Below are 11,926 nucleotides of genomic sequence, written 5' to 3'. Positions count from 1 at the left end.
TTGAGCCTCACCAAACCCCTGTTTCATTGGATAACACGCGCCAAAACATCAACAGGCGTCATCACGTTCCTGACAGTATGGCAGCTCCCGTGAACAGTGTGGGTAAACCCTCAGTTGAACGTCCACCGTTCAATAGCACGAGTTTTCAGAAGAAAACAAGGAGCAAGTTAATATCCATACCTGGTACCAGACCTTCGGTTCAAAATGGACAGCTCCTAGTCTCCACCGGTGTCACGTCACTCGACTATCTGCTCGGTCAGTCTGCTATTGAGATGCTAGCTGTAAAGGCTAGCAGTCATGCTCAGTGTAACGCTGGATTTCACAATACGGCAACGTACCTAATTCATTATATCAGTGCAATCAGTGTGCCAAAAGAAAAGCTATTATACTGAGAGAGAATCGTGGCATTTGTCACTGTCAGGTCAAGACAAACAGGCGTTATGTTAAAGGCAAAATGCATTTTCTGAGTAGTTATTTGGATAGAAAGGCTGTTCTCTGGCTACTGCAAAAAGCCGTCTCCGAGAAAACATTGTAATGAACCAGATAATTGATGCAATAAATGTTCATTAGAACAAAACAACTCTAGGACCTTTGCTTCACTGTTTTATCATTCCCAGTTTAATTCCAGGTTTAATTTCTTTTCATTAACAGCTTATTAATTATAACTATTTGTATAGCACTTTTAAAAACACAGTCACAGAGTACTTCACAGTTTGAATAAAAGCCACATATAAGTGTACATGTTACAAACATACAAACGCATAATCAACCATATGGCCAGACATTCAAACATACACACTTCCATACATGCAAATAGCTGCAAAATATGTACCAAAAGAAAAGGTTAAAGGGTAGCTAACCTTTAAAAATATGTTTTCACAAATCACAGACTCAGCTGACTTGATAGGCTGAGGAACTCTGTTAGAAATTTTGGGCGCCACAACCTCAAAAGCACGATCATCATTAGTTTTTATGCACCATATAAATATTGTAACTTCCACAAAAATTCAGTTACATCCTTATTATCCGCCTAGTATTTAGATAGGTAAACAAATTTGATAGTGTGGCAACAGCTGAAGTGTTGATTTTCTTGTTAACTCAGACTACATCTGCGAAGACCACTGTACTCTCAGATTATCAGCCATATAGGAACAAGATCTAGAACAGACTGAAATGAGGGTTAAATGGAACAAAAAAGGGATATCTGCCACTGTGATCAAACTCTTAATGAAACTCCTGCTATAACATGACGTGTTTCTTCAAATAGCCAATTCTGTAAAAGGCATTTTTCCTTGAAAACATCTCATAGTTTAAAAAAAGACGGATGACAGATTTACCAAAATTATATTCACATATGCACTGTCTCTGTCAGCTGAACATGTGAAAAAATGTGTCCATCTTTTCAGCTTTAAAATCCAGTTGTGACAACTGTGCTGTCTGTTAATTGTTTACCTGTTTGTGTTAATTCATCTTTCAGCTTTATTCTTGTCAGTATGATGTACTTGTCACTCTGATGTGTCATTTGACTGACAAACACTTTGTCAGATGAGCAATCGACATAGACAACGTGGTTGTAAAAAAAATTGTTTTTCACAACTGAAGTACGGTTCATGGTTGAAAAGACACAGACAAATGTTTTGACATATCTTCAGTGAACAGTTCTTGGCAGTGCTCTTGAGAAGATAATTCAGTCATAAATAGAAACTTATAGAGAGCTGCTGTTGTGCTCGCTGTCCCACATTCATAAGTGCTTTTGACCCTTGTCAATGTGGACATCGAAAAGGACAGAGATTTTAGCTGCAGTTGGACAAAGGGAAGGTTCACAATGATATGAGACAGCATATATGTATACTGTAATACGTGACTAATGTGTAACTGCTATTATTGTTTTTATCTTCACGAACAGGTGGTGGGTTAGCAGTTGGAACAGTGCTTCTCATAGGTGAGCCTCTCACTTCAATTTTTTTTAATATTCAGTGGTTTATGGTTCCAATGAATTATTTTCATAATTTGTTACATGGATTGTATTTCCTGTTAAAACAGGATGAATGGACTTGATATGGGAGTGCTTGAAATCAGTCTTAAAGAATAATATTTAGATGTCCAAGCAACAAACTGTTGTAACTACAAACAGACATTATTTGTTTACAACAAACTAATAATAATTATTATTATTATTGCAGAGGATTCTTGGTCTACTTCTCTTTTCAGTGTTGCTTCAGTTCATTGATGCATAAGTCTGCTATACTATAACTCTAATACTTTGGTATGCAGATGAGTTTATGGTGAACTCAATGGCTTCAAGGTCCTGAGGTCCTGTGGGTGCAAAACAAGCCAAAATCATCACCCCTCACCCACCGTGCTTGACAGTTGGTGTGAGGTGTTTGTGCTGATATGCTTGTTTGACTTTTGCCAAATGTGGCACTGTTCTATGTTTTAGAGCGAAGGGGCTCATTCCTGGCAACCCTTCCAAACAAGCCATATTTGTTCCATCTTTTTCTAATTGTGCTGTCATGAATTTTAATATTTAACATGCTACCTGAGGCCTGTAGACTCTGAGATGTAGCTCTTGAGTTTTTTTAAAGGTTCTCTGAGCATTGCACTGTCTGATCTTGAAGCGAAATTGCCGGGATGTCCACTCCTGGGAAAACTGGCAACGGTCTTGTGGACCTCAGACTGTTTGGTAATGGTCTTATAACACTTCCCAGATTGATGGGCAGCAACAATTGCTTCTCTAAGATCATGGCTGGTATCTTTTCTCCTTGGTATTGTGTTAACATACACCTGAGTGCTCCAGACCAGAAAACTGCTAAAACGTCTTCCTTTATAGAGGTGGCCACACTTGTTGTTGATCATATAAGTGAGTTAAGTTATTCAAGTGCATTTGATTAGCAGCAGCTGGCTGCTGCTTACCCTCTTAATTCCTATGGAAGCATTAGGGTGTACTTAGTTTTTCACTTGACTGGATAAAGTCATGTGAAAACTTTCTTTTTCACATGACTGTATATTAAGCCCCATAACATGTGCAAAGGAATTTTAAGTTTTCATTTTAATTCTACAAGCTAATAAATATTCAAAAATAATCTTTTACAAAAATGAACAGTAGCTTATGAATGGCTTGAGTCACCAAACTTAACTTCAACGCTGATCTATTGCACTGAAGTGCATTGCAAACAAAAAAAAAAATGTCCCACAGAGCTGGATTTTTTTTCAGCACATCCACTGATGTGTGGATAATTTACACCCAAGTTCTAAGTTCATGAAGCAAGACCCTCCTACAGTTTCCAAAATAAAGATGATTTTTACATAATTAATTTAAATATGTAAAGTAGTGGCTGATTAGTATATGTCCCAGTTAGCCATAATGAATGTTCAAGATGGCTCCTGTCTGTGTTTTCATTTGGTCAACCTTGAAGGCAAGCATTTGAAATAAATGAATCAACAAAGGATTTACAATACAGAAAATGTCCAACTTCTAAAAAGTTTGTTCATTTTAAACACTCAATAGTTGGTTGGGGCTTCTTTACTATAAATTACTGCATCACTGTGGCATGGCATGGAGACAATCAGCTTGTGGCACTGTTAAGCTGGTATTGAAGCCCAGGTTGTTTTGATAGTGGCTGTCAGCTCCTCTGTATTCTTGAGTTGTTTCTCCCTTTTCCCTTTCTTGACAGTATACCCTATAGATTCTCTATGAGGTTCGGGTCAGGTGAGTTGGCTGGCCAATCAAGCACAGTAATAACATGGTCAGCAAACAATTTGGTATTAGGAAATCAGCTTTTCCAAAAAGCTTGTCAGTAGATGGAAGGATAAATTGCTCTAAAAGCTCCTCTGGTTGATGGCTGTGTTGACTTTGGTCTTGATAAAGTATAGCAGGTGACACAGCACCGCAGATCATCACAGACAGCAGAAACTTTACAGTGCGCTTCAGACGCCTTGGATTCAGGCCTCTCCAGTCGTCCTCTGTCTTCAACAACAAAATAAAAGGACAACTGAGCAACAGTCCAGTTCTTCATCTCCTTAGCCCAGGTAATACTACTGGGCTACTGAAGTTTCTGGATAGGAGTGGCTTGATATTAGGAATGCAACAGTTGTAGTCCTTTTCCTCAAGACATCTGTGCATGGTGACTCTTGGTGACTCGCACCGACACTAGATTCAGTCCACTTCTTGTGAAGCTTTCCAAGGCATTCCTTCCCCATTCATGTTTCTTGTGCACATTTTCCTACCGCACTTTTTCTTTCCAGTCAACTTAACATTAATATACTTTGATACAGCAAACAGGGATCATCCAGCCTTTTCAGCAGTGACCTTCTGTGGCTGACCATCCTTGTAAAGGGTGTCCACGATCATCATCTGGACATCTGTCAAGTCAGCAATCTTCCCCATGACTGTGGTTGTGTGCACTGAATTACACCAAGGGATGCATGGTATTTATACAGCTTGAATAGTAATTTACCGAAACTCATAGTTAAATAATCTAATAATTCATTTCACTTTCAGTTCAGTTAGGACAAAAATGAACTTTTTCACAATGTTTTAATTTTCTAAGATGCACTAGGATATGCTGGTCTTGTCTGTAGCATAATTGTCTCCTGGTTTTTAGAAACTCTTTGCAGCACTTTCAATGAAGAGGTTTCAAGATGTACAGTTACTTTATAGTTACTCTATATTCATATATTCATTCATGTACACCCCAAAATTAAATTTATTCCAAAGCTGAAATCAGCAAGCTACAGCTGACAATATTGTCTGTTTGTTCTCTCCATCTTTGTGGTTAGCATGTCACTGTCTAGCAGAATGGCAAATAGACTGATGACCTGTTGGTCTCTAGTTAGAATCCCAGGTGTTCACACTTTTACTGTGATCCTTAATTAATATGCTCATCTGCAGATGTGTTATAGAACTTTTCAGAATTACATTCAAAGCAAGTGGGTTTTCTGGGGACATAAATGTCTTCCACTGTATTATTATTATTATTATTATCATTCATCATAGGCTAGGCTATATGCACTGGTGGACAGTAAGGTTAAGATAGTCATGTTTCCCCTTGAAGCTGTAATTTGTGTGTAGCCAAGGCCTATACCAACTGATGATATTGCTTTGCCCTTTAATTCATCCCCCCAATCGATGCAGGAGTCAGTGATTACACACTAATGCGTTCTTCCCTTCCATTTTGTGAATCAATGTACGGTTGGTTTCATCTGGTAATGAGAGACACAGTAAAGGTGAAATGCGTGTGTGCACATTCTCTTGTGTTTGTCTCTGAAAGAGTGGTGTGTGTCTGTGTCTGTGTGCACACACTGTGCTGTCTCTGTGTCTGTTTTGTTGTGTGAGTGGGTGGAATGGAGGGGGGGGGTGTTTGTTTGTGTTTGTTTCAGGCAGTCGTCTCCTACACTCTGCCCCTTTAGCTGTGATGGCCTGTTTGTGAGACACAGACATAAAATTATCAGACTGGTCGTTGTCTGCCTTTGAAGTGTCTTGAGCTGTCCATCCTGATTTGTCATCCAGAGGGGGATCAGTCCAGTATGGCTGCTGTCTGAAGATCTCTCATCTCTCGTGTTTTTGCAAGAGGAGGAACAAAGCCTCCCAGCTCTTATTATTTTGAAAAAGTATGGTTTCATTCCTTTAGTTTAAGTAAATGTCTCTTTTCTTTAATGCACCCACAGAAATTACCATTACCATGCTAATGAACGTGCACTTTGAATAAGGATTATGTTGAGAGTTGACCACACTCTGGATATTAATTTTGAAGAAGACATGTATAACTCTTATTATTATGATAGGTAGGATGCTTAGCTACATAGGTGGCATGCACTATATAATTTGAACATGCAATAAAAAGGGCAGTCCTGAAATCATTCACAACTCAAATTCAGTTATAGGGTGTGGTTGCGTTTTGGTTCAGTTTAGTGAAATAAAGATGGGAAAACACAACAAGACAACTGAAGGGTATATTACAAAAGCTGGCTTGATAAAATCTAAAACCCCAGTCAAAGATAACAAGTATCACAACAGTAGTTATCAACCCGAGCTTTCTGCTTCAAGCTGTGTGCATGTTCCCTCAAATAAGGGGTGTTTCACGTGTCATGTGACTCTTCTGCACAAAATGATTCCTATGACATTATCAGTTGATGATGATAAAAATATGACATTAATGTGCAAGACTTTAACATATTAGCATTTTAACTTATTTTTATTTCTAATTTGATGATCGCACATTAGAGCCCTGAAACTTTATACTCAATGCATTTAATCATTCAAAATTACTGTCCTGCTGAAGGAGACGTTGAAATCACTTTAGTTTGTTGCCAGATCAAAGCAAAATTAATTTTATTGGTTGTATTGGTATTACATATACCCTGATCAGTTTTCTAATCTGTGCTGTAGAAACTGCAGTTCCAGCAGTGTAAAGTAGACTTCGCAGCAGATTATAGCCAAGTATAAAAACATTTATGCATTTTCTGCATTGTCAACTGAATACATGCAAATTCCAGTGGCAATGTGACACACAGTTTGTGCTGCTGTAACTTTACAGCTGGGCTTCATTTGGTGGTTTTAGTAAGGTACAGCCTAACAAGATACAGTACCAGTTAAAAGTTTAGACACACTCAATAGTGGGAATTGTATACATTTGATAAGAAATATTTATAAACAGAAGTATTTTTTTTTTCTTTCTTTTCTGTATGGATATCCAATTACCAGAGCTCTAAGGACACAAATAATCTGCTCAGAAACGGCAGGTCCTTTTTAAAAATACTTGTGTAACACCATGTGTCTATCATTAACATACTACTCAAAGACATTAAAAAAAAAAAGAAAAAGTCTAAATCACTACTGTGAACACTACTACAAATGAGGGTTATTTTAGCCTTTTTTTTTTTTAATGTCTATACTCTTGTTTACCTGCTGTGTGTCCTACAATTTAACTCAGCTGCTCAGCAGAAATAATAATAATACTTTATGGACCAAAGACATACAAGGGGAAACATTTTGACCTAGATATTTTCTCCCCCTGCAGCTTTAGTAGATATGATTCAGGACTCTTGCTCTCCCATCCCCTTGTTTGAAGGCAAATGAAGCACAGGCATCCCCCTTTATCAAACCTTAGTCAGAATGAGGAAAAAAAAAAAAAAGAAGAAGAAGAAGATGGAAATAAAATCATCCCATGACTGTCCAGAGTGACTGATCTACCTCAAAGATATGACCGTCCCCCATCCCCTGTTGCTCCTATACCCTGCCACCTCCCGCCTCCTCCTCATACCCCCTGCCTCAACAGCCTAATGACTCCTGGAGGTTCCATTTGTAAGGCTCCCATAGAAACACAACTACAATAGGCCCCATCTTGAGAGGGCCCATCTGGGAGTCTTTGTGGGGCCTGCTGAAAGCCACAAAGGCCTGCTGACCTAGAAACCCATCAATAAGAGAACAGGGAGCCCCACCGACAACAAATTGAAGAGCCATGGAATTTCCTTGGCCATCCTGAGTCCGTAGGTGAGGATGTGGACCAGGAACGTGGGAGCAGAAGGGAATTCTCCGAATGTTCGAGGATGACACGTCAGGATGTCATTCCCAAGCTGTCGGCTGTATGCCCATTACCTTCAACTGTCACTGCTGCCTTTGTCCTTGTGCCCACTGGTTGTCATTGTGAAGAGAGGCCTATGAAATCTTTACAAAATGGTGATTGTGACAGGAAGCAGCAGTGGCATGCTGTGAAGAGTTCTGGGCCCTGCTCAGTAGGGTTTCATATTGATGATGCAGGTTTTTCTGCTGGTTTGGGGTGAGGACTGGACGGGTGGCTGCTTTGTGTACAAGAACAAAAGCTACTTTTGGGAAAGTGTGTTTGCTGTTTAGAATTATGTGCCAGTCCACTTAATGCCTTAGACACTCCTCTAGATGTGGCTGTAATGTCATCCCCCCGAGCTGAGATCTGACTGCTGAGGAAAACTTACTTTTTACACTATTAACTACATCTGATGTGAATGACATGAGACTGATAGTGAAAGGATGCCATTGCCATTAGAATGAACACAAAAATCAGAGCGATTCAAGTGAACCAGTGTCAGGAAGCATTTTTAGAGCAGACTCTACCTTATCCTACTTCTGCCTCCTCTTGTCAGTTGTGGCACCTTTCCATTCAGTGGGAGGGGCCAGGTGAATGCTTAAGGCAGGTGTCTCTGTCTCACCTCTGCAGCTGCATGGGATATGATAGAAATACTGTTTAATACTCTAACAAGAAAGGTGAAGATGTCATTTCCACTTTGATAGTCAGATCACACTTCATGTTTCTGTGCCATGTCGATTGCCACATCATGTGTTACCTACAAAAGGTAAGCAGAATGTGGCCCTTACCCCAATTACAGTTTGCAGCTGTGATGTGGTCATGAACTGCTGGATATGTGGTGTGTGAATGGATGGTGAAGAAACAGAGACTATCTTGTGATAGACTCTTATTAATAACACTTTCTTAAATTTTGCAGTCTTAAAAATGTGGCATTAAACACTAAATTTTTCACTTATTCTGAAATTCTAATTATTGTATTGTATTTCCTTATTTTTTTAGAGGAGGACCGATTTGATAGCTACTCTCGCATGATCCTCAAGTACTTCCTGGCAGAAGGAGTGGTGTGTCGGCATGAACTTTTTGTCGCGGCAGCTCAAGATAACCCTGATGACATCTTACAGGTATGAGGGAAGGTGTCAGAAATTCTGCAACAACTTAGAAATGAAAGTGTGGTACTGCAAAGGATGATTTATTTCTCTAAGTTGCAAGTCTTGACAAACCGTTGGCAAACAAGCCTAGGTGGCCTTGTTATGTCTGCTTAAACATTTTCCCGTACAGCTGTCAAAAAGAACTTTACAAAAAAAATTGTTCTGTTTATTTGTAGGAAACTTTTTTTTTTGTGGCTCACAACTTAATTCCCACCCACTGTACAGTGGAGGCACACAGCTTTTTCTAACATGTGTCAGGGTCAGTGGGGGTGCCTGGGAGGTCGAGGGTGGCCTGGTTATGTCATTGTTGAAATGTTTCCCGACGTATCACTTTGTGAAGAGCACCATAGCCCCAGAAGCTGACTGCCACCCCATATACAGGAGGAGGGCCTCTCACTCATTGATTGATAGTGGGAGGGGTCATAGCCTCACCCTCTCTTTACATATCAAAGACTTATTAAGAGAGGGAAACTCCCAATGGGGATATATCACATCATTTAGTGTTTTCACAGCTACATTTGCAGTATGCTCATTTTCCGATGCTAAGGTTGCACTTTGTGGATTACAATAACTTGCACAAAAAGTGCTTAGTAGGAGAAATCAGGTTAAAGAAATCACTCAATATATTGTCATGCACTGCAATATTGTTCTTACTTAAAAATCAGCTCAGATTTTGCTCCCATTCCTAACATGTTTTTTCAAGTAGCAAGATTTTTATTTAGTTTTGAGTCTCTCATTAAAGACTCTTTCCATGTTGTCATAATGCTCAACCTGAGAAATTGAGATTAAATTATTTCAGTCTTGTCTGAGTCAATCTTTGCATTAATTTGCATTTCACTGGAAACTTTGGAGTTTTTGATAGCAAAGTAATCAGGATTCTTCAAGAAGCAATGTCTGGAAATTCATTGTACTGTTTTGTATAGGAACTCCCAGCTCCCATCTTGGATGATGTGGCCATTCACAAGCCTGTGGAACAGCCCAGACTGTCTTGTGAACCTCAGGATAATTTGGATGCTATGAAGATTGCCTGGCGGTATCAGAATCTTCCTAAAGTACAGGTAATCAGATTGATATATACATTATATGTGACAGGTTATATTGTCTGTTAATAGAATGGTTGTATCCTGTTTCAAACACTAACAGTAGAGTATAGGTAATCTTTTTATTATAAAAAGTTCCAAAAAGTCTGTTAATGATGGTTTGCCAATGGATTGCACTGGCACTCTGGTCTTAGTGGTCCAGCAATTGTCTCAACCTCTAAATCCATCAGCTTCTAAACTCCTTTGTGGGGTGAATGAGGCCTCAGCCTCTCCTTTCAGAGCTGGGCCAGATTACTCACACTTAACTGGCAATAGGTAGGCTTTTCACTGGTACCCAACTTGCATATACACACATATACACACGCCTGCACCCCTGCTTAGCCTGGGAAACAAGAGTACTTTGCAGCCTGTGCATTGACATGTCTGCTAGCTCAACCCTATGACCCAGACCTGCGCCTCTGTCTTTCCCCAAATCCCTGCCTTTCCCCCCGCTAGGGTCGGCAGCCCTACACTCTTTCTTCCGCTTTGAGGAGAGGTGACCCTCCCCTTCTACTTCTCTGCAGTCTACCCCCGTCGCTCTATAATCCATATCGCTATGTGGATTAACAGCACACAGTGTGTCCCTGGGGATCCTCTCCCTCTTTCTCTCTCCCTGGAAACTTCTTTATATCTGTGTCCTTTCCTCACCTCTCCCCCTTCCTCTGTAAAATCGTCTTTACAAACCACTAGTAAGCCCAACCAGAGGATTTGCATCCCAAATTCACCCGCAGAGTCAACGCTTACTTTCCCCTTACACACACCTCTCCTGGCATAGCCCACTGAGTCGCTCTCCCGATGAAGACATCAGATCAAAGGTGAGGCCGTCAGGGCAGGGATGGAACGCTAAGCGGGTTGCCTAGCCCACAAAGAGAAGATGAGCTCCTGACCCCCCTGCCCTCCTGACCCCCTCGTCCCGCCAGGAGAGGGACACACCGGGGGCCCTAATCCAGATTAAGAGTAGATTAAGGGCCCCTCTAACAATAGAATCTGTGGTCTCACTCAGAGAGAAGAGCTAAAACTCTCTCTTTCAGCTGCAGGAAAACATCCGCCTTCCCCACGTCCGTGATGCGTTTGCTTTCACAGCCAGAAGTGGACATTTATGTGAAGAAATGATTAAGAGTGTGGTCATAGTGGTTATTTAACTTCTCTGCTGTAGGAATGTGGAGGAATGACCCATAAAGAATGCAATTGCTTTGCGATAGTGCAGCAAAACAAACTCTTAACATATTAAAAAGACAGATTTGTTTATTTTCTTATGAATTGCTTTATTGTTATTTGAAAAGCATCAAATGCGCTTCATTTGTTTAAAGAAGTTGAAAGCAGTCAGTGGCGTTAGATTTCATTTAAAATGTTCTCCAATTAATTGGGTTAATTGTACATATTTTTTATTGTGTAATTTTCTAAGAACTTGATCCTTTGACCTTTTCAGAGTGCCCTGGCCTCTTCTTCCCGATTTGGCCATTACTATGACGTTTCCAAGACAATGGAGCCAGAAATTCGCCAGGCAGCCAAGTGCCACCGCTTCTACCTTCCAGAACATCCCACCCAGTCATCAACCACACACAGGTAAAACGACAAGACACTTTCAGCAGAACACATGGAAACCAATGAGACACGATCCACAGAACACAGGCACACAAGAGCGACACCACCCACAAAACACAGTTATACAAATAAGACATCATCCACAGAACACAGGTAAGCAAACATGGCATTTTTCACAGAATACAGGTACAATGGAAACAGACCGACATCATTTTAAGACAACATACTGTATTGTAACTATCATATGCGTTAAAGAAGAGAGTCCAAGATTTGCAAGAATTTAGAAAACTTTAGGCCTGCAAGTAATAATTGGTTTCCTTGCTATTTTACTAATAATTATTTGCGCTTTTCTTAATTAATTTTGTGTGTATAATTTCACAAAATAGTTAGAAGATGGCTATAACTTTAGAGCCCAGGTTAACATAGATATGTCTTTTTTTTCAGTCAAGAATCCATTGATATTCAGTTAATTATATAACGATCATTATTCAGTTATTCAGCTAATTTATCAGATAATTGTTCCAGGTTTATATGTGTTTTTATGACTTCTGGAAGCAAAACAAACATGCACGTTGCAGTTTTGCATTATTAG

At 39.9% G+C, this 11,926-nt stretch overlaps 1 protein-coding gene across 1 annotated transcript in view; it reads left to right on the top strand.

Moving 5' to 3' along the window:
• The first annotated feature begins 64 nt into the window (after nucleotides 1-64).
• Nucleotides 65-11,926, top strand: part of elp4 (elongator acetyltransferase complex subunit 4) — a 54,309-nt gene continuing 42,447 nt past the window's right edge. The window contains exons 1-5 of the mRNA XM_030718360.1: nucleotides 65-255; nucleotides 1,907-1,942; nucleotides 8,562-8,683; nucleotides 9,634-9,768; nucleotides 11,219-11,355. Coding sequence (XP_030574220.1) covers nucleotides 78-255; nucleotides 1,907-1,942; nucleotides 8,562-8,683; nucleotides 9,634-9,768; nucleotides 11,219-11,355 — 608 coding nt within the window. The 5' untranslated portion in view covers nucleotides 65-77. The remainder of the gene's footprint in view (nucleotides 256-1,906; nucleotides 1,943-8,561; nucleotides 8,684-9,633; nucleotides 9,769-11,218; nucleotides 11,356-11,926) is intronic.

This window comes from Archocentrus centrarchus, chromosome 3, assembly GCF_007364275.1.
Source record: "Archocentrus centrarchus isolate MPI-CPG fArcCen1 chromosome 3, fArcCen1, whole genome shotgun sequence".
NCBI lineage: Eukaryota > Metazoa > Chordata > Actinopteri > Cichliformes > Cichlidae > Archocentrus > Archocentrus centrarchus.
Note: the sequence above shows the minus strand (reverse complement) of the source record. Positions and strands in the feature narration are given on the sequence as shown.